This window comes from Convolutriloba macropyga, chromosome 10 (genome assembly GCF_964194025.1).
Source record: "Convolutriloba macropyga chromosome 10, txConMacr16.3, whole genome shotgun sequence".
In the NCBI taxonomy this organism is placed as follows: Eukaryota; Metazoa; Xenacoelomorpha; order Acoela; family Convolutidae; genus Convolutriloba; species Convolutriloba macropyga.
The window spans coordinates 17887067-17913455 of record NC_134477.1 but is presented as its reverse complement, the minus strand read 5'-3'; the positions used below and the strand labels follow the sequence as shown (position 1 = coordinate 17913455).

Here is a 26389-nt window from a genome sequence, read left to right as displayed (position 1 = left end):
AACGTTATTAAGATCACAAGACTAATAAACTGGAAATTAAGCGACGCAAGATGAGGAATCCGTTTCAAAACTCTCTTTGAAACTTATTAATTGATTTGAACCAGGGTCACGGGCAACTTTTGAAAATCACATGGCTTTCAGTCTCCAAATAATTGACAGTGGAATTTTAATTTACTGTTTCGAAGCTTTAGAAGCTTACTGAATGTAATTTGCTGTCAAAATTTTATCCCTACAAGGTGCTGTTTTAAATAACCTTAAATCGTTATTCAGGGAACTCCCTCTAACTTGAAATGACCACCACATACTATTGACGTCATTTTGTAGTCAACTAAACCAATTAGTACACGTTGCTTACCAAAAATCTCAATCCTTATTTTCTTACTTCTGAGAATATAGTAATATAGTATAACAGCTCTGAATCATGATGTCTCGGATCCGTATTTTTTTAATATGACATTTATGATCATGTCACTTACTATGAAAAGAGTGTTTTCAGACAATAAAAAGTTATATCTGAAAATTTTATGATCATACTTCCAAGTGATCAATAAATCCATTTACATGATCAGCTAATAATTAGGTAATAATAATAGTACACTGGAGTAAGCAATTAACGAGAATTGCGATATGGGCAATATTAATTGAGATGTTTTGTGCTTTATTATAACTCCCGGCAATCTAATTACCGACCATTCCCCCGTTCTCTCGGCTCATTGGTTCTATTAAACAATTTGAGTCAAGTGACAAAGATTTCCACAAATTCTTTTTTCAATTATTAATTTTGATCTTAATAGAACTTTCTAGAAAATAATGCAGAATAAATAATTATATCAAGAAATTCATCCGACAACTATTTTTTGAACGATGACTAAATTACTGCAGCAATGTAATACAAGAAAAGCCATTAATTTAAAATCTAAACAAGTCGTGGCTTTAATCAGAACTCTTTAGACAAATCAAATAAAAATCAAATTCGTATCTCAACGAAACTTGTTGGTAATTAAATAAGGGTTTGATTTGAAATTAAATCAACTTTTTGAAGAGCTGGGAAAGAATTTTTACGACACTACGCATCAAGGCTAGTGATAATAGTTATGTGTACTTTTGGCATAGAACAGGACGCTAACTTATCAGCTATTCCAATGTCAAAGAGACTCATTCCTTCGACTCTTCGCCGTAAAATCCAAGTTGCGACAAATAGAGAATTAATAAGCATCATATTTCTTTTTAATGTGTAAAAAAACTAGCAAAAAATAGAACTAAAAAGAAAACCATTCACACTCGGAGACAACTTAATTCCTACTCGTACGATTCGTTGGAGTTTGGTCGCCTTTTTGATATTGAAATATTAGGTAAGTTTGAGGATATTATAGGGATGTTAATGGGATATATTAATAATAATAATAATAATAATAAATTGTTTCCATCAGTCAATAAGTAGCTTTTCACAATTACCTGTACAAATACAATCACATATTTGACTGTGGGAGAGCACTATTGGGCCGATGGCCCGTTCTCAAGTGTCTCGTTCAGTTTATCTGGATGAAGGTGATTCAAAATAAAGAAAGAAAAAAAAGAGGAAGCACTATTCTTCAAGGTTCCATTAAACCTAGTGAAACACATTATTCTGGTTATGGAACGCCTTTGAGTTGTGATATTAAAACTCATACAACAGTCTGACTATGTCCTCATTACCCGAAATATAATTATCTAGAAATTGATGACAGAATTTTTTTGTTTCGGCAGTAGACATGCTTTCAATCTTTTCTATTATTTCATCATCGTAACCTAGAAGCATTCTTAAGACCCGCCTTATCCTAACTACTATTGAAAAACTGTGAAATAGATTTTTACCTTGAGTTATTTTGTTTTTAATCAACCGCTTGCTTTTTTTAAGGCAATTTTGCATTGAGAAACCCTTTGAAATTGGTGAAATATTACATTGTCCCCTTATGTTTTTTAGTGTTTGCTTAAGTACCTCATATGCATGTAACTCTGAGGCTAAATATCCTATGTTTTACTCTTTCTTCGTAATTGCTTTCAAACTTTTTTCGATGAAAAATTAGCCGCACGATACGTTTGTCATTTTTGTCTATTTCCCTAATAGTTGCGATTATTGTTGACCCGTATATCAGGACTCCGTATTGTACTATTGGCTGTATGTATGTTCTAAACGCTTTTATCATCTGTGATTCTCTCAAAACTTTTCTTAGTTTATAAAAGATAGAACAATTCGACAAAATATCTGTGACCACATGCTTTGAGTGCTTTGAGAAACGTAGATCATTATCTATCGTGATGCCCAGGTATTTGAAACTTTGTTTTTCTCAATTTTAGGGTTTTTTATGAATGTTCTTGACTCAACATTTTTTTTATTTTTCTTTACAAAAAGCATGCTTTTTGTTTTTTCCTTGTTCAGTGTAAGTTTATTTTTCATGAGCCAATCATTGACCTTATCTAGTGCTCTGTCGTGATCATCGTCAATTTTCGATGCAGGACTTCTGCTCTTCACAACATTGTCATCGGCGTATAAAATAACATTTGATTTTTTCTGGGACAAACTTAAGTCATTCATGTAGATAATAAACAAAAGAGGGCCAAGAATTGATCCTTGAGGCACGCCTAGTTCTATAAGATTCAGTTTGGACTTTTTATCTCCAATTAAAGTATATTGCATTTGGACAAATATGATTTTAAAATGTTGTACATTGGGCCACGCAGACCATATCTATAACACTTTTGCAGTAGAATGTTGTGATCGACAGTATCAAAAGCTTTCTTTAAGTCCAGAAAGGTGCATTTGGTTTTTTCACTGTTGTTGTGGAGATTTGATCTTATTTCCTCTATTAAGGTTGCAATGGCATCAACTGTGCTCTTCCCGTGCCTGAAGCCAAATTGTGAATCTGCGAGAGTTTCGAAAACGTTTAGGTAGTTTTGAATTCGATCAAAAATAATCCGCTCAAAGACTTTCCCTATAATTGGTAGCAACGAGATGGGCCTGAAATTTGATGGGTCATCTTTATGTCCATTTTTGAAGAACGGTATAACTTTTGCTATTTTCAAACTCTCTGGGTATTGTCCAAGTTCTTTGCATCTGTTAAACAAGAGTTGTAAGGGAGCTGCTAAACAGTCAGAAACTTTTTTTAATGAAAAAAATAGTTCAAGTTATAGCAATCAAGGCTAAATTTGTTTTTACAGTTGTTGATAGCGTACATTACGTCGTTTTCAGATATCGATTTTAGAAACATACTTTGACTCTGGTTTTCAATCGTAACGGCACTTCTTGTTAAAAATTCTGCATTCAATTTTTTCCCAATGTTTGAGAAGAACTCGTTTAAACTCTTCTACTTTATTTTGCGAGCAGAAAACTTTAGAGGACTCTGAATTGCCGGCAAAAGATCTGTAAAGCTCAAAAAAATATTTTCTGTTTTTTACCGAACCGGTTTTAAGTAAATTTTGATAAAAAGTTTGTTTTTTAGATCTGATGAGAGATTTTCGTGAATTTGTGGACTTCCAGTTGTATCTGTCAGTTTCTTAAGACTACGTTTTTTCGTGGCTAAGTTTTTAACCTCATTATCAATCCAATATTTGTTTTTTTTGTGTACGATATTTTTCAGGAAGGTGACTGTTTAATGCTTCAGTGAGCAATTCGTGAAATTTTTTGAAGGCTTTGTCAATTGGTAAGAGTTCTAAACTACTTCTGTGGACCTCAAATTGATACCTGAGATCCTTTTCGAGTCTTTCTCTTGTAATTGGATTATCTGGGTCATGCCAATTGCGGCTTTTTAGAGCTTTAAAATACTTTTCTGGACTGCCATCGAGGTCAAAGGACCCTTCTACCGTGTGATGATCTGTTATACCGGTTGATTTAACTTTTGTTTCTATAGAAAAGTTAAATTCTATAGAAAAGTTCTATAGAAAAGTTAACTTTTGTTTCTAAATAAAAGTTAGAAAATATTGCGTCAATGAGCGTACCTCTGTCATTTGAGATATTACTTCGGAAATACTCAGCAGCAAAATGACCACCGTTGGTGAGCATTGGCAATGCAGTGTACGTGACATATTGGATCTACAAATAACTTACATCTATCGAGTTCCTCTTTATGATTTATTTTTTTTCTGCAACTTATATTAATTAATCTAAATTATTCTATTGTATTATTTGATAATATAAATAACATTTTCTGCGAAATTTTAACTGTTCAATATGGCTGAAAAAAAAAATTTGGTTTAAACGTTTGGATTAGGTGAAGCTAATACCCTAAATCTTATTTTTTTAATTTATAATCCACTAACTTTTGATGTTTAAATTTTTGTAAGCATTTCACATTTCACACTAATTTTGTTCAAATTCTTGGCAATTTTTTTGAAAATTTGTTTTTAATTTTTGCCAATTTTACTACCATTTTCAACGTTTTCGGGTTTTGGTATCCCTGATGGGGCACTGAGTGATTTGTCTCATAGTGATTTTTTGGAATAAAACACATTTAGATTAGGATCTAGATTTTTTTTATTTTTAAAAGCCATCCTTTTTGTTTTCATATTTTGCGACCACTTAACTTCGTTCCGGTTTTTCCTCGTGACTTTCTGGAGAAGTATACTAATTGCGATGTTTTTGTTTGAATCGTAAATATGTGCACTTGTTTGAATTGTTCTGTGGCTAACAAATGATTTTGTTGACATTGAAACTAAAAAATTTTACCAAAGTTTGCAAATTCGGTCCGTTTTTTGTTCCTAGTGTTGTTTTAATACTGGAACCAATTAATGATAGATTCAACCAAGTTCCAATAAACGCTAAATCAACTTAATTACTTTTCTGTTTTTTAACTTATGGTATTGTTTACTCTGAAGCTATCTTTTTGATGAAATTTTTGTAAGTTTTCCTGTAGTTTTTCTGTAGTTTCGTCACAATATGAGCATTGAAAATTCTCAGTGATTTCAAAAGTGAAATAAAGTAAACCAAGCAAAAGCTAGCGCTAGTGTTCATAGTTAATGATTTTTATGACTGGACACTTATTGTTTTCTGAAATATATGAGAAATTTGAGTTTGACGGTTTTTGAATTTGTTTTTCAGTCATCATTAAAAAAGTCACTAATAATCGATACAAAATTCTCTTTTTTATTCTTGTGAAAAACTGGAGAGTTTTGATCTTTTTATAAACTTGGATATTTGCTCATTTTTTTGTTAATATCTTTTGTTTACAATTGTTTATTTACAATTGCCCTTTTGTTGAAACATTAGTAAGTTTTTAATTAGCTTTTTTCTGACAAAAATTTTGTGACAAAATTTTTCTGACAAAAATTTTTCTGACAAAAATTTTGTGACATTTGAGATTCGACCGTTTTTCTTTTTTTTGTAAATCGTCGATGAAAAATTCACTAATCATTGATGTAAAAAGCACATCATTCAGCTTTGTGCTGATCTGGAGAGTTTTGATTTTTTTATACTTGGTTTTTCACTCATTTGTTTTTTTGTTAATATTGTTTGTTTACAATTGTACTAATCATTTGTTTTTGATGCTGACAAATACAGTTGGTTTTTAGAAAAGGGTTAGAGGGTTTTTAGAAATTTTTTCTAAATTTTTGAATGTGTGTTTTTTTGAAAATGAATTATGTTTGTGTTTCGATTCAAAATTATCAGCTTTCGGAAAAACTTCTTTTGCTTTTCAATATTGTTTTGTCGACTCGTAGAACAGACTCATTGGTAAGTCTTCCTATCTGACCCCTACTTTCGTGCTTGTATTAAGTAGTTTAAGTTTTTGAAATTAACGTTAGTTTGTGTCTTTGGGTTTTTCAAATGTTGGCACAAACAAATTTCCGGTGAAAAATTGGGACTTATATATGGTTTTCGGTTTTTTGTATTTGCATGTTTCTTGATATGAATTGGCAACCAAATTGATAGAACATTGTTTGAGTAGTTATGAGGGCAAACATGACTGACCCCGATAGTGGCCTAATTTGTAGCTATTTACCTTGGGTAACTTCTCTTCGAATTTGATCAGATCTGCGTTTTGAAGATTAAATTATAAATGAGTGCAGCGGTTATTTTCTTTTACTTCTGCACTCACTTTTCAGACTAAAATTGAGACATTAAAGGCCACTTGTTACTTACGGTTAGTTTTTCCTTCCATTGCAACTTCAGATTTAGTTCAAGAAAAGATTGATGTCATAATGGATCACAATTTTTTTTGGTAAATTGAGTTTTTTTCACTTGATATTTTTTTCTTTTCTAGAAACTGCATTCGAGATGATTTCATGTCTGTAAGGTTGTTTGTTGGTGTGTTCATTCTATAGAAATGAAGAAATTTGATCCTGCTGTCATAAACTTTTTTTGTGTAAACGTATCTTCCTTTTTAAGGATCTATCAAAGTTTAAACAACAATACTTGAACTAATTCTTTCTAGGCGGTCCATTTCTGCTCCAAAGTTTTTTTAGTATACAAAAGATACAAGATTGTGGATCAACGCAGTCGGAACATTTTGTGCCATTGTCTTTTCGTTGGTAGTCGCTCAGTATCCACAGAAGTTAGCGCAAAGTTTTTCGCCTAATGACTGCGAAAATTAGTTTCACCTAATCGGGTATTCGTCTTATTTCCCATCTTCGAAAATACAAGTGTTTTAAAACTAATTACTATGCAACTTTAGTCAACTGAAACTTCATGTAAATTACTTTCGAAACAGTTCTATCAGATTTCTAGGATTGGTTTTAACTCAAAAACTTCAAAGTTTTTTCCCAAAAAGGTTTGTTAGACCATGACTAATAATTTGATCGCACAAGACTAAATTCTGAAGCTGATGTCGAGTTATCATTTCAGCTTGTTGGCGCTGTTCGAAAATGTTATATAAGTTATGAATTGTAAATAATTGTGGATTGTCTTGGTCTCGGATCCGGAAGTATACGGAGAAATGTTAGAAATCACAACTTGAGGCACAAAAATTACATGTGATGCATGTTTTAGTGCAAATTGGAAGAACTGCGTGCAATTGTATTTGAAAAATCATCATCGTGCTTCCCTCTCCACTATACAGTCAAGTTCTCTCTGAGTAGACTTTAATTAGCACAATACAATCTATAATTTCATATCTTGAGTCCTTTGTGCGGTAGAACCACCTTCCCATCTATTATCAATCTCCCTACCTGACAAATTTCACCCGGCCAGGGTTGGGCTAACTGCTCCATAGATACACTCCATACCCTAGCCTTAATTTGCACCACTACCATATTAACCGACGTGAAAGTGGACGAAAAAGGAATATTTTTAGTGCACAAATTGACAAAAAAGACAAATTTCCAGGAGAACAAATTTTATCAAAAAATAGATCCGCGAATAAAGATTTTCTTCTATTAAACAACGCAATTACTGACACAATATTAAAATTTCTGAAATTCCAGTTTGGTTCGTTTAATGTGGTTGAGAAATAAAAACCAAATAATTGACAATAGCAAAAAAAGTTCTGATTAAGTAAATTGCTTATGCTTTTGACGGCTCATTTTTTAAAATTTCTTTACTATAATGGTCTAAGTCTATACCATAAAGAAATTATATTAACCTTGTTTCTCAAGATTAACAAAGAAATTTTTTTGATTAAATATGAAAAGCCCACACAAAAGTCAATTGTTGGTTCAAGAAATTTAAAACTTTCACATATTTTGAAATTTCAGATATTTCGAAAACTAATAGTCGGCCAATTGAGCCCCATACATTTGAGGAACGATATTTTATCCCTTTTAATGTCTTATTTTGATGTCCCGTGCAATCATTTCACGCCTAATTTGCCTCTAGTTAAGATAGGAGGAGTAATTGTGCGATCAAGAGGCACTATTATAAATACTCTGTGTTGGTTAATATCTCTCACTTATTGCCTCCTAGTCATTTAGATCTTAAACGAAGAGATTCTTCCATTCTCTGTACATATTTGTTCCGACCCCTCTTGAGGGGGGAGGAACTATATACTCAAATGGGTTTTTTTTTGTTCAGTCAATTTTCGCCGATCGATATATTCATCGTAGAGAGTTGAGACTGGTATCATTAAAAAGCTCGTCCAGCGTAGAATATGGAAGTAAAAATATTTTTTAATTTTCGTTTTCTACAGGGAGTTATCGAGGTTTAAACTTCTGAGGAAAGTAGAGTGCATTCACGATGTTTTTATTCACATTTTCCGAAATTTTTGACTAATTTTTTCGTTAGTTTTGCTAAAATTTGTTAAAATTTTTAAAAAAAGTGTCGTTGATTTCATTTTTAAAGAAAAACAAGCTTTGTTGATTATTCTGATTTAATTTTCTTGGTCAAAAACTCTGGATAAATATTTCAAAATTCAGCCTTTTTCATCAAAAACAGCACGAAATAAGCTACTTTAGTCAATTTTGATTAAATTTGCCGACAGTATACCCCCAAACAACACTAATACAGTCTTTGTAGACTCAGAAAGGGGCTATTCTTACTTCAACTTCCGCTGAGAGTCCTCTGTAATTAAAACTTGCCGTTTTTTGCTAACTTTACTCGTTGAATATTAAAAATGCAGAATTTATTTTTGAGTTTGGAACTAACAAATTATCTGTATCTATAACATTCGAAAATCAACTGTTCCTAACGGACAATAAGCATTAGCAGGGCTAGTTTTGGGCCCATCTTGTACTGTTACAGTCCAAAAAGAATTCGGATTGTAATCAGTCGGTCTTTTTTTTTAAAAAAAAGACCTTTTTTTAATAATAAAGAACAGAACATATCAAATTATAGCTCAGGATTGATAGGTCCAATTGGCTTCCTAAGCAGGTAAAAGCTAATGCATTTATTTTTCTTTGAAAGTTTTTGATCGTTTCGACTTTTAAAAATAATTGAGTTTTAAAGAAATAATGGCTTAATGAACTTTTCTTCTATTTTTTTTCTTAATTTGGTCAACTTGTAGCTTAGTGTCAGCAAATAAAGAATGCTTTTTAAGTCTACTGATATAATTTTTTGTCGATTGCGGTTTTAAGCCTTAAGTGATTTTTCAGGCTTTGATACTACTAGATTTCAGATTTTTTTTGTTTTTAGATACTTGCGTTTTCTAGTCACATTTTTTCACGTTTATGTCACATTATCACATTATTGGCAGTTCTCATATCACATGATTAGGTTCAAAATAAAGCACAATTGAAAATATTAAATTCTTGAAAGATATAGATTATCGATTTAACGGCCTAGACACTTCTTTCTTGAAGAAATTATTTGAATTTTTTAATTTTGTCTTTAACTGTCATTTTTACTTTGTCGTTTCAGTCGTATGAAATTTCCTGTAGAGTGATAGGTTTCATTGGCTTTTCATGGAAGAATAGAAGAACCGATATTCTGATAATAGTAGAGTGCTGATGGCTTTCATGACTTTGAAAACAATCGTTTTCCAAAATTTAAAAAAAAAACTTTTTAACTTCGCAATTTTGTTCTTTTTATGTTTCTTTTTGTTACCTAATCTCGTTAGTTAATTACAGGTCAAATATGATATTATGTGTGTCAAGGGAATAAAAGGGATTGGTGTCCCAAAATCTTTTTTATAAGGAATTTGTTATGACCTTACTGGCTTCGACACCGGTTTTTCGCAAAAAAAGTAAATTAATTTGATTTTTGTCATATTTGACGTTCTTTTTGTAGATGCAAGAAAAATTCTGGATAATTACAGGTCTCGAGGGCTTCCTTTTCATGAATAAACGACCCTATTTAAATAGCCCTTTTTGTAAGTAATGCCTTTCATGACATTGAATGTAATTTTGTTTCGAAATAAAAATTAAAAGTATTACATACTTTAGCACTTCGCTTTTTTGTCTACTTGTTACTTAGTCTCACTAATGAATGGCCACGTACTACATTATAGTTGTTTGAAGAAGGCGCAATCAAATATATTTTGGGTGCCAAAATTTGGCTTGACGCTTTTGACAGCGTTTTCTGGAAAGTTTCAATTGAAATTTTGTTTGTTCTTTGTTGTTCTTTTTAGCCGCTTTAAAAAATGAATAAGGACAGATCCTAATGCCTTTCTATAGAAGCAGTGGTAATCGTAAATTTGTGGTAATATTAATTGATTCCTAATGGTATTTATTACTTTGAAGTTAACTGTTTCAAAAAAATAAGTTAATTTTTTTACTTTACTGTTTTTGTTCTTTTTTGTATAATTGTTACCAAATCTTTTTATGGACTGGTCGCATACGTTTTCTGGTGATTAATAAGTTATTTTTGTGTTTTTCTGGTTTTTCATGGAAGACTAAATGAGCCAAAACTCTGATAATAACAGATAGCTGATGGCTTTCATGACTTTGAAAACAATCGTTTTCCAAAACTAAAAAAAAATTTCGCAAGTATGTTCTTTTTATTTTTCTTTTTTACCTAATCTCCTTTAATTACAGGTCAAATATGACATTATGGGTGTCAAGGGAAAACTTCAAAAAGAATTGATGTCCCCAAAATCTTTTTTTTTTAAAGAATGCGTTATGACCTTACTGACTTCGACACCGGTTTTTCACAAAAAAGTAAATTAATTTGATTTTTGTCTTATTTTACGTTCTGTTTGTTGACGCAAGACATATTCTGAATAATTGCAGGTCTCAAAAATTTCCTTTGGACGAATAAACGACCCTATTTAAATATTTGATTTTGTAATTAATGTCCTTCATGACTTTGGATATAATTTTCTTTCGAAAAAAAATTATTACATACATTTGCCCTTTCCTCTTTCTTGTCTACTTGTTACCTAGTCTCACTAATGAAAGAATGGCTACATCCTACATTATCGGCACTTGAAGATGGAGCAATCGAATATATTTTGAGGGCCAAAATATGGCTTGGCGGTTTTGACAGCGTTTTCTGGCAAATTTCAATTGAATTTTTGTTTGTTGTTTTTTTGTTGTTCTTTTTAGCCGCTTAATAAATTGAATAAGGACAGGTCCTAATGCCCTTCTAAAAAAGCATTGGTAATCGTAAACCTATTGGTATAATTTACTTGATTTCTAATGGTTTTCATTACTTTTAAGCTAATTGTTTTAAAAAAAAATAAGCGAATCTTTCAACTTTACTGTTTTTTTTTGTCTAATTGCTACCGAACCTTCTTATGGACTGGTCCATATCTTTTGTGGTAATTTAAAAGTTATTTTGTTTAGTTTTAGGTTTATCTGATGGTATGCTGACTTTGTTATTAAATTTTGTTTTTTAAAACGGACATAAAGTTTTTGATGTAATTAATGTTTGTTGTTGATATTTCTGTTTGATTTTGCTGTTCGTCTCGACTCGCTTTCTTAATATTGGCACATCACAGCAATCTAATGCTTCATTTTTTACTACACTGAGTTGTTTGCTTTGGAGGCTATCTTATCGTTCATTTTTTTGAAAAAATACTTGGGCTTTTTTGGGATTCCCAAAAAATAATTTTTGGGTTTTTCTATCTGTTCTTCATTTGGTAGACAATTATGCCAAAAGTGTGGATGCGCGGGGTCGGAACCTTATGTGCCATCGCACATTACCGAGCCGCCTTGTTTTATCTATAGACCTATACGGAACATGTAAATTAATGAACTGTGTTTACGCGTGTGACTCCTTTGTAAAACAGTATAAGAGACCTCGATATGTCAAAAAACGTTTCTTTTTCTTATCAAGAAGTAACCGTTACTATTGTCTTTAATATAAAGTTGTGTAGCTAGGAAGATCGTAGCTTCATTTAAGGGCACTACTCGTGATCGCTAAAGAACAGCCAGAAGCAAAACTAATGGTCAAATAAAAATTCTGTGTCCTTTGAAAAAAATTGTGAAAGTTTTTTTGGAGCTTTAAAGCAGAGTTTATAATTCTCCCATTCGGTTCTGTAATTACTCTTAATTTTAGCTGAATAAAGAGATTTTGATTACATTAGTTCGTACGACCAGAGAATTTCAAGGTAAGAAAATTGCGCGCTACTAAAGGCAAGGTTTTTCAGCGTCACAGGAGATGGATAATAAAGAGCACTGGCTGTAATTTGTTCAAAATGCATATTCTTGAATGTCTAGAATAAAAACTTTGAAAAAACTTGTAAGATGAAGGAATGAATACCTTCTGACATCTTGAAACTTTTCTGTTTTGCAAGCTTCAACCTGTTAAAGGTCCGCTCTGATTGGGTTTTTCCCACAATAAAAGTGGAATAATAGAAAACAGAGTGTGGTCAAAGGTTTAAACAGAAAATTTAGGATCCCGATAAAATTAGAAGTTTTTGTCATTTTCAATGAAATTGAAAGCTTTAATCATATTGTTTGCCAGCTCGTATTTTGGACCCTCAGTAAAATACTACAATGAATTTTACCAAATGAGCAAAAAATAATCTATGCTTTAACTGATGTAGTTTAAAAAATCAAAACAATCAGCTTCTTTCCATATTACGTTTTCTTAATCTTCGCCACATTTTCAAAAAAACATAGGCGCTCTGTTTTATAGGTTTCTAATTGTTCAATTTTGTTGACGATTCTGAATTCATTAGAAAGCAGTTTGGTTGAATAAATGTTTGAGGTTGATAAGAAACGATGTATGTATTTATGATCTCATGAATTTGAAGAAGTTCATAAAAAGATATTTACATTATTTCAAGAACTGAATAATACTAAGACTTAGCTATTAATAAGTAAAAAGGTTCACAAAATTATTTCTTTTCATTTTTGCCAAAATTATATTGTTTTACAATAACATGATCAAAAACTCTTTTTGCTTCTGTTTTGCAAATATCAAAAATTCAAGAGAATCAATTTCTTTTTTTTTCTTTTTATTAGTCTTAGAGTAGTTGCAACTACATCTTTGTTGACGTCTTTAGTACTTACTTATTCCGTTCAGAATGCATGTTCTTAAATGTCTGAAGTAAAAACCTTGAAAAGATTTGTAAGGATGAAGGAATTAATACCTTCTGGCGTCTTGAAAATTTTCTGTGTGCAAGCTTCAACCTGTACAAGGTCCGCTCTGATTGCGTTTTTTCTCTCAATAAAACTGGAACAACAGAAAGCAATTTGTTGTCAAAGATTTAAACAGAAAAACATGTTTCAAAATAAAGGATCTCTATAAAATTCCCCTTTTCTAAATTACTGCCGAATTTTAAAGTGCATCGTTTCTGTTTTTTATAGATTTATAATTGTTCAATATTGTTGCAAGCAGATTTTGGAGTATTTAGATAGAAGTTTTGATGATGATAAGTTAGGATGAATTGATGATCTCACAGATCTGTAAGAAACGTGTGAAAAGATTTTCACATAATTGCGAGAAATGAAAATGACTAAGAATTAGATATTATTAAGAAGTATGGTTCCCAAAATCATTTCAATTTTTCCAAAAAATTGCCAAGCCTTACAAAGGCTGCAAATACATCTTTGTTTTTGTCTTTTGTTGTTACTTCATCCGTTTTGATAAATAAACCCGAATTTTTAGATAGAAGTAATGTTTTAGATAGTTTGTCGGATTTGGTGAGCCAATATTGATTAATCGTGGTCCCAGTGCAAAGAATGTACGTTCTTGCAAACATAGCTGTTATGACGCCTTTATCATTAATCTTGATGCTTTTCTTTTAATTTGGAAGGTTGTTTTCATGCAAGATAACAAGTTGTTGGAAATTGTTTGTTATCTTGTGAAGTCTTTAAAATTCAAGCAGTTTTGTAGCATTTTTTTGGACAAAAATTTATGCTGATGTTTTGATAAGGCACCTCCTAAGCTGCGATGCGTGAACATTTTGGAAAAAATAATTTTTGTCGGAATATTTCCAATAACAAGGCTTTTGAGCCCAAAACAATCTCGTTTAAATTTATTAACAAAAACGAACCTTGGAATTAAACTTTAAAAAAACGCCATATTTTTGGAAAAAGGTAGAAAGTTTTGTTGTTAGCTGGGATCGGGTCGCCAGTCAATGCCAGCAAAAAGATGATAAAAATTTATATGATGCTTATCGGAAGGAGAAAGTTGCTAAATAGAAAATCTGCTTAATTTGTGAAGATAGTACTTTGGTTTTTCGGTTTTTGTAGCCAACCTCTACTCTTCCGCTCACGGATAATGCCGTTTCAAATACCTGTCTGATTAGAAGGGATCGGTTTTTAACTATAATTTATCTTGCGAGCATTTTTGGTATACCATTTCAAGAACTTCTATCAAAATTTTAAGCAAGAATAATTCGTAATTGATCATGAGGGCTTATTCCCCCACCAATTAGGGCTTCTAATTTGACTCAGCAGAACTATCATTGTCTTTTTTTATTCGATTGTATCTTGAACTTTCAAACAGGATCATATATTCACTGAAAGAGTTTAAAACTATAAACACTGATGAAATTGGGCCAGAGGAGCTCAGCCTCGACAGGTTATCATCTATATAGCAACAATTCAAAGTTTATAATCCAGACAAGTGATTTGCTGACACTGCTCTTGGCAGAGTGTGTTTCAGTATGGAGGGACTCTTTGGCAGCACAATATGGATTAAATTTAAAGTGGGATCGCAGTTGGTTTACAAAACTTAAGCGCGTTAAAATTCTCAATGGATCAGAGTTTAATTGAAGTTTCAAAGTTAAACCCAAAATAGTCTTTTTTGTTTTAAATCGCCCTATAATCAATCATTTTTGTTACTTGTATTGCGGTGCCGGATACGTGCAAAAAGGAGATATAACGATTTGTGCCTCAAAGCGCAAAAAAATTGTTTCTACTATTGGTGGGGTTCCTCTCAATAGCTTATACTTTTTGCCGAGCACCATAGTCTTATCTTAGTCCTATACTTTTTTCTGAAATAATGACCTAGGATTAAGTGTACTCTGGAATTTTCTGTCATTAATAGTTCCGGAATAATTGAACTCAAATACTTGCTCTATCAATGATAGTTCCAGAAATCTATCCTGCAACTACTCTATCAAGCGTCAAAATTGACCTGATCCTACTCTGATTCAGCCCTGAAACATTTTCTGATTATTCTCTGCTGCCGCTCTTTTATGCTCTTTAATTCGGATATAAAACTGCATAAAAAGTAAAAGAATTCAATTATCGCCATTATTGCAAAAGTTCATTGTTTTATTTCCTTGTGATAACTTTTTTTTTCATTAATTTGAGACAAAATTTCCATCTAAATGCTTTTGTTTTACTGTCGTAGTATATTTTTGAGCATTTCTAAACTCATTGTAATTTTGTGTTTCAGGATGCCTGAGGCGAGGTTGCTACTGAAAAACAAAAAGTGAGCTGCGATTAAATTATTTCACGCGTAGGGACACCGTGAATGAAACACAAACAACGCCTTTCGAATTTTATTATATTCCTAAAATGATTATCGAATTTAATAAAAAGTTATATTGGTTATATTAGCAAAATTTACAATATTGTTATGAGTCCCTTTTGTCAAATTTATTCACGCACCTGAAAATAACAAACCGGGAAAATTTTGTTCACGTTTTGTTGCAGAATAAATTTTTCTGATGCTTTCTTTATTCTCTCGAATCTCACGTGACAAATAAAATTAAACAAAAAAGGAAAAATTTTGCGGTTTTGCACAAATTTTAAAATTATTTTCTAATGCCAATTTAATGTGTTTTCGTAGCAGAAAATAATAAATTTTTCCTTGTGAAATTAAATATTAATGCCAATCAATGAATTAATACCACAAATCTTAATAGGAGATATGAAAATTGGTGACTTTTCTGTTTCAATTTTGCAAGTACCCCCAATACAGGCATACTCAATTTTACAAGTCTATACCGAGTTGAATTTTGGTTCATTCCAGCCAAATTGGCTGTTATTTCATAGCCATTTTGTCAACTAATCTTGACCATACACCAAAGGCAAACGCCAATCAAATTACGTGTTCTTATTTCATGTTCTTCAATTTATTCTGCGCGCATTTGAACTAATAAAATAATTCACATTGCGTTAAGGGTAATTTCGATGTTTTTCATTACATGTTTTAGGGTTGGCTCAACCTCATATTCTTACCATTTAATTTTCTTCAAACGTTAATTCCTGTTGGAAAATTATCCCTTATTTACTGTAAACAATTTAAATTTTTCCGTTAAAGTGTTTTTGCAAAAATTTGGGGATATAGTACTAGGTTGAAACCTAAACATTATAAGTTTGTATAAAATGAATTAAATTTAATTTAGATCGTTCCACTTATAATAATTTTATCCAAATTATTGTTTTTAGCCTGAACTTTATTTGTTTTAGTTTCTTTTTCATTAAAAGAATTCGAAAACGTTTAGAGATCAGGCATATCTAGGAGAAACAAAAACTAGTGAACAAAAGCATGCAATAGTGTATTATAAAAAAGTTGGGCGGTGGTATAAAAATGGCGGGAAAATTGGGCAATTTGGAATGGAAATGGGAAGAATTGAGGACTGTGGTTGGGAGGGGATTCGCTTCAGTGATCACACCATCGTAACTAAATTACCTCTAAATTAACTCAACTTTAGAGGAATCAGAGTCGAGAGGAAACAACACACTAATACACACAGACACAAAAAAGAGCATCCACGAAAGCTCAGCCAATAATGCGGCTGCAAAAAGTGCAAACAAAAACATTCAATTCCAACATAGTTCATGAAATTGATTTTGGAAAAATTAAGACGCCCCATTTAACATAACTTTAATCATATTTCCCACAAAAAAAATGTTTTTTTTCTATATTTTTTACAAATATGTTTAGAAGGGTTTGAAATGGTAATATGTGTGGGTTTTTGAGTACGGCACGTGAAATAACTTAATTACGTTGAGGAGATATTTGCAGAATGTAATATATGCCCCCTCCCTTTAGAATTACTTTTCCTTTTCGCTTGCAATTTAGCCGCAATCCCAGTGATGGATATTTGTGTAATAAAAACGTCTATTAAATATTTCGCCTCACTGCCCTCGTGAACAAATAGTCTTCTTTTAACAAAGCCTACTTTTTCCCTTTCGTTGCCAATTTACCTCAATTTCACCCTAGAGATTTTACTGGGAATAGACTTTCCTTTTCCTGCTGATTATGGTACTTATTCTGAAAATATAAGAAGTTATTAACTTTTGTTCATTATCGATTAGTTAACTACTCAAACATGAACTTATATCTCACATTGAGCAATGAAATTTATTAAACTTGATACTCCATTTTGCTTATTCCGCAAAATTGTTTACTCAGCAATATTAATTAATTGTTTACTTTGTTTATTCAATCTGGGAGAATGTAAACAATCTTCTAAAAACGTGAAAATTTTGAGTCTCATTCCTTATCTAAACTGTGACTTGAATTTATTGGGACATGATACAAACTATCTTCATTCAGTGAGTGCTAATGGGTCTGACTTTGCGCAAAATCGAGTGGGATTTTTGAGAAATTATGTGCACCCTTTATCTCTCTGCGAGTTATCGGGGGCAGCGTTGGCGGGTTTGAATGACGGTGCCTCGACGTTAACAAAGGGTTCCACCGATGACCGATATGCTTTTCGAGGCGATGACCAGGAAGATGCAGACAATGTAGAAATCTCAGTTGACTTAATACACCGCGAAACCAAAGTAAGTTTTTTTTTCCTTTCTGCCCATTGTGCGTCTTAAGTTGCGTGTCCAAAAAAATATGAATTTGTGTCGAATCGTCTATTAAACGATGCAACGAAGTTTGCGCGAGAGTAGGTTTTGTGTTATATTGGCCTATCAGCGTGAAAAAATAAGAAACGAGAAAATTGTTGAACAAACAGACCACGTTCATTACGATGAAAAAAGAGTACATTTTTTGTGAAGAATAGTGACAATAGTTTCAACTAGCTTAAATTGATTTTCCGAATTTCTAATTACCTATGATTCAGGAAACCAAAATTTCTCATGTTCCATCTGATCAATAAGCACTAATTTGCTATCTGTCTTCATATTTAGCCGCTATTAGTAAAGCGAGGCCGTTTTATGCAGTTATTTGCACATTGGTTTTCATCTAACCATAATATACATGTCATCGGCGATTGTGGAAAAGAGTGAAGCAGTAAAATGTTTTTTGTCGAATTGTTGTGTGCAATAATGCAACTAAAACAGATCGTTACAAGAAAAATTGAAGCGATCTGAAACAAAATTTCTAGTTCGGCAACGAAGTACTAAGTGCATTTTTGCGACAACTTTCTGCCCATGACAAATCCAACAAAATTGAAAAAGTGACAGAATCTTATGGAAGCAAAATTTAATTATGACTGCTTGTAATCAAGCTATTTCCCTTGGACGATCTATGTTATAAAGGTAACTTCCCATCATGCTTTTACCAATATTTAGATACAGCGCTTAAAAAAATTAGATATTATCATTCTAAAAACTTTATGAGTTTGACCAATTTTCCATGAGTTCAAAAAATATATTTTTATGATTTTTAAAACAAAACATTGACCTTGAAAATATATGGGAGAAAATTACACACTGTTTATTTTTTGCAATAAGCAAATTACCTATATTCAAAACGAATTGACAATAGAATGTTTTAAGATACCAAAGAAGAACTTAAAAATTGCTATCAACAAACAATATTTTCGCCGATCAGGATTCATGTAACTAAAGGTCGTCGCTGCATTTTTAGGCTCAATAAAAAAATTATTGTAAAAGTTTTATATTGAGTTTTGTATTTCAGATTAACCGCAATTTCAGATTTTCAAAGTTAAAACAATTTTTTTAAAAACAAGAAGAACAAAAAACTCGTTTTTTCAAAATTTTAGTTGTCACGTAACTTAAATTTTTGCTTTTGCAGTTTTCTATGTAACCATAAATCATGCTCCTATCTTTATTGCCTTTAAAGTCATCATAGCCTTTAAAGTCTTTTAAGCCTTTAAAGTCATAATTAATCCTGCTTATTTAAACAAGGTCAAACATCAATCTCAATATTTGTTTTTGAAACTTATTTTGACGCCTGTTTTTCATAAAAAAGACTAATAATTCCTTATTCTACAAGTTTTCATAAGCAAAGTGCTGATAATAGATATAACGAGTTGTTAGGCCCAGTTTTTTTGTAAAATAAGAGATCTCAATTTAACGTATCATGTTATTTGGCCATAAACATGTCTTATTATGATCTCTGAAAAACTGAACTTGGAGTTTGTAAAGTTTGTTTTCTACAATGGCCGAGTTCTTACTTTCCCGTTCAAACTGTGGTGAATTTATGATAATAAATAAAAATAGATTTTTTTCTGTGTAATTGCAGCGGAGCAGCATTAGGCTCTTAATCTGCAGTGCATTAACAATAGCCTGTTCCCAACTTACGTTTAACTGTTTTTTTCTAAAAATCCACAACCCTAATTTTTAATGAAAAAAAAACGGAAAATAACATAAAGCAGTAAACTTGTTTAATTGGTTTTTCTGAGGTATTTCACTGTAAGGTTATGTCCGAAAATTTTCCGCCTCAACTAATTTGTTCATCTATTTATTGCATTTTTTTTTAAAAATGCCTGTTAACAATGTCATCTTTTTTCAGAGGAGCTCTGCATAAGAAATGATTTTGTTTTGTTTTTCTTTCATTCTGTGAGAAACTTTTTTGTCAAATTGAATTTTAGGCTATTTTTTGAGTTCAAGTAGGTATATAACAGCGAATTTTGATAAAGTGAGTAACTTCTCAGTATAAAAACGCCAGAGGTCTTTGTAATAACTTTATTGCATTGTTATTATTTGTTTACAAGGTAGGCTACTACAAATGCGCATAAAGGAAAACTATAAAAGTTTTATAGCAATAGACCACACTTACCCAACTAAAAAAGGAGCTAAGGATGTACGTTCTTGATCTTGTATTATTTGTTACATCTTGATAAAGGGTTTCTCGATTAGCAGTTTCTAGTCAAAATTTTGAACACAGTGCTTTTAATTAATCCTGCTTATTTAAACAAGGTCAAACATCAATCTCAATATTTGTTTTTGAAACTTATTTTGACGCCTGTTTTTCATAAAAAAGACTAATAATTCCTTATTCTACAAGTTTTCATAAGCAAAGTGCTGATAATAGATATAACGAGTTGTTAGGCCCAGTTTTTTGTAAAATAAGAGATCTCAATTTAACGTATCATGTTATTTGGCCATAAACATGTCTTATTATGATCTCTGAAAAACTGAACTTGGAGTTTGTAAAGTTTGTTTTCTACAATGGCCGAGTTCTTACTTTCCCGTTCAAACTGTGGTAAATTTATGATAATAAATAAAAATAGATTTTTTTCTGTGTAATTGCAGCGGAGCAGCATTAGGCTCTTAATCTGCAGTGCATTAACAATAGCCTGTTCCCAACTTACGTTTAACTGTTTTTTTCTAAAAATCCACAACCCTAATTTTTAATGAAAAAAAAAACGGAAAATAACATAAAGCAGTAAACTTGTTTAATTGGTTTTTCTGAGGTATTTCACTGTAAGGTTATGACCGAAAATTTTCCGCCTCAACTAATTTGTTCATCTATTTATTGCATTTTTTTTTAAAAATGCCTGTTAACAATGTCATCTTTTTTCAGAGGAGCTCTGCATAAGAAATGATTTTGTTTTGTTTTTCTTTCATTCTGTGAGAAACTTTTTTGTCAAATTGAATTTTTCGCTATTTTTTGAGTTCAAGTAGGTATATAACAGCGAATTTTGATAAAGTGAGTAACTTCTCAGTATAAAAACGCAAGAGGTCTTTGTAACAACTTTATTGCATTGTTATTATTTGTTTACAAGGTAGGCTACTACAAATGCGCATAAAGGAAAACTATAAAAGTTTTATAGCAATAGACCACGCTTACCCAACTAAAAAAGGAGCTAAGGATGTACGTTCTTGATCTTGTATTATTTGTTACATCTTGATAAAGGGTTTCTCGATTAGCAGTTTCTAGTCAAAATTTTGAACACAGTGCTTTTAATTAATCCTGCTTATTTAAACAAGGTCAAACATCAATCTCAATATTTGTTTTTGAAACTTATTTTGACGCCTGTTTTTCATAAAAAAGACTAATAATTCCTTATTCTACAAGTTTTCATAAGCAAAGTGCTGATAATAGATATAACGAGTTGTTAGGCCCAGTTTTTTGTAAAATAAGAGATCTCAATTTAACGTATCATGTTATTTGGCCATAAACATGTCTTATTATGATCTCTGAAAAACTGAACTTGGAGTTTGTAAAGTTTGTTTTCTACAATGGCCGAGTTCTTACTTTCCCGTTCAAACTGTGGTAAATTTATGATAATAAATAAAAATAGATTTTTTTCTGTGTAATTGCAGCGGAGCAGCATTAGGCTCTTAATCTGCAGTGCATTAACAATAGCCTGTTCCCAACTGTCTTTTTGTATTACTTCCGCACAATTTGTGCTTTTGTTGTTCAATAATCAGCAAAATTTTACTCATGGTGGAAAAAGTTGTCAATAGCACAAAATACCATTTAAAGCAGATTTCTTGCTTTCAAGGAATTTAAATGCCTGATCATATAATTCAACCGAAAAACAGAAGCAACATTTTCGGCATTTTGTACAAAAAAATGATAAAATTCTGGCTCTCGTCATGCTGTATACACACGTTCTTAAGTAATTTTTGAAATGCCGATCTTGTATGGACATGAAACCAACTTATGCGAATTGTTTTGCTATATGTTTTCCTTTTTTACAAGGGGAAGCTTCAATCATGGTTTTTGAATTACCGTAAAGCTTATGCTGTTTCACTAAAACTCATTTGGAATGAAACTGAGCGCTTTTGCAATATCTAGAAATGCAAAACCATAGATTAGCGCTCCCTACCACCTGGAATTTGAACTTGATTAACACATATTCCACAAAAAGGCTTATTTTGTGAACTATATTGACATATTTTGTCCCCATATTTCACATTTTGTGTTTTGTTGAGAACGAGAGTTTAAGAATGTGTAATATGATGACAAAATTTATCATCATTTTCCAACACGTTTTTGAGCGTGTTTTTGGTAAATTAAATTGATTTTTTGGCGTTGATTTTGCTAAAAATGGCACTAATACATCTTCAAAGTTATTTGTGACTGCTTTTTAACACTATTTTCTAATTAACTAATTATCAAGTCTTATCAAGTCTTAACTAATTATCAAGTCTTATCTCAAGCAAAATATTTTTAAAAAAGTTATTGAAACTAACTTACTGATGCAACAGATCTGAGGAATTGTTCAATGATGTAAAAACTTAACCGATGAATTCTAAAAAAGATTTTAGGGACCGTCCAGGACAAAAAAAAATTAGACGAGGCTCTGCCTTAAAGGCTTATGATTCCTAGCAATTTGAAATCCAAAATGAAAAGCAAGAGTACAGATTAACAAACGAACAAATGAAAAATTAAAGATTTCAAATAAGCAGTTTTGAATAGGTCTGAATAGATTTGACAGATTTTTCAGAAAAAAAACTCAGACTAGGTTCTTGACGGTCTTTAGGACTGAAAGTTACAATTTTTATGCCACGCTTGCGGAAATTGAATACTGCAACCTGTGCAATTTTGTAGTTTTAATTTGCTGAATCTTACAGAAAAATTGCGTCACCTGATTCCACAGATTGGCCAAATAGACTATTTTGTGGAATTGGTTGACAAAAAATTTGAAGCAATTTCCAAACAATACTTTGTAACAATATTTCACGTTGCAAGCCATTTTGACAGGTTTTAAGATGCGTTTTGTGGAAAACAATGGGTGAAATAGACCGATTGGTCAGGTTCAATTTGACAGAGGCGCTAGTGTGCAACGAAGTGTTGTTGTTTGGATCATGTTTAGGTTTTTGCGTCTGTAAGTCTTGTCTTTTGGATTAAGATAACACTTATCTGTGACCTCATCAGAATCGCGACAGCAGTCTGCTATGCATTGAAGCAATTTGCTTTTTACAAATTCAAACATTTTTCTTGTGCTTAAACTTAAAAAGATCAAATAATCTTGTTATGAAATTTTCATTGTTTACTTTGTTAAACTTTTTAGACTTGCCATCGAAATAAAAAATATTTTAATGAGTTTTCTTGAGTTCCAATTTTGAATGTCATTTGAGGTTTTGTCATGGCCTTCAGTTATTTTCATCTTTAAGTTTTTTCAATAGTTTTCCTTGAAGTATTTTGCGGGAGTATTTCTTCAGGTAGAACACTTCATGACGAATACGAAGACGTGTATCAACTAGATATATTTTAGCTTAATATGACGACACACTTTTACAAGCCTCCTTGTTCGCATGAATTATTAACCATCGAATGTTGAAACATGGCGTAGTAATGTTTGTTGTCAAAACTATTCCGATGATTGGCTGATATTACACAAAGGTCCAATTTATTTTCACCAGTTGTTTAGTTTTTCACCAGCTCATGTTATTTATATTATCCAGCAATAATCTGAGGTTTTACAAAACAGACAAAAACTTATATTTTTCAACTAAACAAAGACCTTGCTGAATAGTTCCAACATTTTTTTGTCCAATCATTAAGACACAAACAGGTGTTAATGAGTTTGCTAATCCAAGTCATCTGGCATTTGAGATCTTTTTTCCCTTCTGGATGTACTTTTCTTTTGTGATACATTTTGCCGACATAACGCACAGCGTTTTCCAGACCAATTTAGGCTGATGATTATTATAATGCGATATTAACTTTGGAGATGAAGCATATCATGAAGAGCTATTAGCGCCCTTTAAACTTCTAACAAAGGCCATACAGGGGACACAGTTAATAGGGGAACAGGTCATTTAGATACATAGAGAATTGGTAAAAGGTGATAAGGCCTTGAAGTGGGGCTTGATTTGATGAACAAAAGAGGAGGAATGAATGAATAAAGAGTTGGATGAAAAAGTGGTCTCTCTCTCTCTCTCTCTCTCTCTCTCTCTCCTTGCCAGAATAAGTCTGTTACACTTGGTCTTTGAGTCAGGTTAATTTGGCCTTTGTTGTGCGACCCTTGAAAGGCAAATCTCGTCACATATGATCAATTTTTATTACATACACAGATATGCGAATAAACTATTCAACTGTATACAACAAAGTGGAACAAATTTAGCGTTACATTCACGTGAAATAACCAAATCGGCGACCAAATTGACACAAATAGCATTCCATTATTCCTAATGATGGCGATATTCTTGTCTGCTCGTAGAAATGCATATTGAACATGATTTTTATGCCAAGTCTTGTAAAACTCTTTTCTCTTATAAAAATAAACCACTGTGCGCGCTAAAGAAATTGAAATTAGTTGGAACAAGTTCTAAATCTTGTTATTTTTCAGGAAGTTTTTTATCAATATTTTTGCAAATATTGATAAAATCAGACAGCTATTGAATGAATCTCTGAGATGTTCTGAAATACTGAAAATGCGTGACACTGAAAAGTTCGGCCAAAAAAATTAATGCTTGAGTTGACAGGTTTCTTTACAAAGAATATTGGGCTTAAATTTTCTTAAGTTAACACTAATCGAAACCGTCTTTTCTGATTGTCTATTGTCCTATCTAGTACTTATATGAACTTGATAGATAATACAGAGTGTAAAATGCTCTAACTTAGTAAATCCTTTCCTCCATGAGAAAAATTTATTTGACGTATTAAGAACCCAGTATGAAGCTTGCGACCTCAGCCAACTCTATTCAGACCGACCAGAGTCAGTCAGGTGGGGTATGCCGCGACAGTTGTGCAGATTCTGTCAGGACTACCTACGTTCTGGATGGTCCGATCAGGGCGCTATTCAGAGACTGCGCGGTCGCGAAAGCGGCCAGTGCAACAAAAAAACGAACAAATAATTAACCACCGAGGGGACTGTTTTTTGGAGAGCACTTCCCATTTTTTTGATGAACACTAGAGACCTATCTAAAGACTAAACTTTGGTAATTGCTGTTCCACTGAAAAATTTTCTTTCTATGATTGCCAATACCCCGCTTGATAAATCTGATGAAAGTGATTACATGGTACAATTAGTGGAATTGGTGGAATGCATTCGGAGTTCAGATCAGATCTATTATGAAAAGAAACTAAGTTTTAAAAGATTTTAATGCAGCGATTGGACTAGATCTGAAAAAACATTGGGAAGGCAGCCGCAAGTGATGAGGGTAGCCAGAACGGTTAAATCACTGCCGAATATACGACTGAACACAAGTTGAGAGCCCAGAGAACTTTCTGCTTGTAAAAGATTTGCAGAAATGCACATGGCGACATCTGAGATCCGAAGAGTTGTCTCCGAAAATTTAAGCACTGACCTAGTTGCCAGCAGCAACACCTCAAAGCAAAAGACGTGAATAATTTTTGGGAGGATAGTTTGGACTCCGATCTTGCAATGCTTGTAGAACTGTTTCAAGATAATTATCAAAAGCTCTCGTAGCTGACTGACTCAAAATGCGATGGTGCTAGAAGCCATTTTAAGGGAAGCAAGTAGTTCTGCAGAGATTCTCTAGGGAGCCCATGGAAACAGAAATTACATTATCCTTAAGATACTCAATGTCTGGAAAATCACTTTGAAAAACTGACGTAGCTCCAGAAATGCTGAAAGCTCTTGAGATGCAGCTATTTTTATTTTCCCTTCTCATAAAACTTGTCAAGAGCCTCTGTAAAAGGAGAAAAAAGCGCATCTGGAATATCAGGACGCAAAAGTCTTTAGTTTGCTCATGAAAGGTTTGAAGACAGACCCGAACAACTATCGGTTCTCATCCAAGCTAGAAATAAAAGGAAAACCTTTTTGTATGATAATCGAAATTAGAGTTGGAGGGCGAACCGGTCACAAACTGGTCAAACATCAGTTTGGCGTCAGAAAAGAAAGAAGCACTCTACAAGCAGTACGGGTACTTAGAGAGATCATACAAAACTCTAGGGAATCTAGAGATGCCTTCGTAATCGATTTTATTGACCTTGTAAAAGTTTTGACTCGGCTGAGAGAGCCAAGATAAGATCTATGTAAACTTTTGAATTTGAAAATTCCCTCAGAAGCGTAATGTGGAAAATATATGCGCAAGAGGAACTCAATGGTCACACTTGATCAAATTGTTGCATGCAAAAAAAAACTGTGCTAGGCACTTGGCAACAAAAAAGAGATGCTCGGACATCTCAAAAACCACCGCATTGCAAGTGGCGATGCAATGGGCATAACTCAATTCCAAGCTACGAAACCCTCTCATAGAAATTGTTCGCTTATGGTTCAGCCACGGGCTGCAAAATGATATACAAGCAGATAAGATGATGGCTTGACCATGTGGAAAAGGTGACCCTCAGTGTACAAAAGTGGATGATTTAACGTCGCTGAGGTGAATAACTAAAAAAACGCAAAGAACTCAAATGAGTGGGAGCACAGTAAATCAATACAATGAGAAGAAAAATGAGAACTCGATATGTCCTCGAAACTTGTCAAAAATGTTCAGAACTACTGCTCGGTCAAGCACAAGAACTGCCCCATTTGGTGGAACAGAAAGTAGAGGCCTTCAACCCCGCCTTTCCTTTAAAAAAATTATATACAAGCAGATAAGATGATGGCTTGACCATGTGGAAAAGGTGACCCTC

The 26389-nt window shown here is 32.5% G+C and overlaps 1 protein-coding gene across 8 annotated transcripts in view; it reads left to right on the top strand.

The window, feature by feature from the left end:
- LOC142348803 (gamma-aminobutyric acid type B receptor subunit 2-like) overlaps positions 1 to 26389 on the top strand; it is a 168202-nt gene that overhangs the window by 58582 nt on the left and 83231 nt on the right. For 3 of the 8 annotated variants that reach the window (XM_075400307.1, XM_075400309.1, XM_075400308.1), the window contains exons 2-3: positions 15137 to 15378; positions 16867 to 17478. In XM_075400307.1, the coding sequence (XP_075256422.1) occupies positions 17047 to 17478 (432 nt within the window). In that variant the 5' untranslated portion in view covers positions 15137 to 15378; positions 16867 to 17046. Of the gene's footprint in view, positions 1 to 15136; positions 15379 to 15460; positions 15979 to 16394; positions 17479 to 26389 lie in introns of those variants that run through there. The other 5 variants (XM_075400304.1, XM_075400306.1, XM_075400312.1 and 2 more) reach the window with 3 other exon arrangements.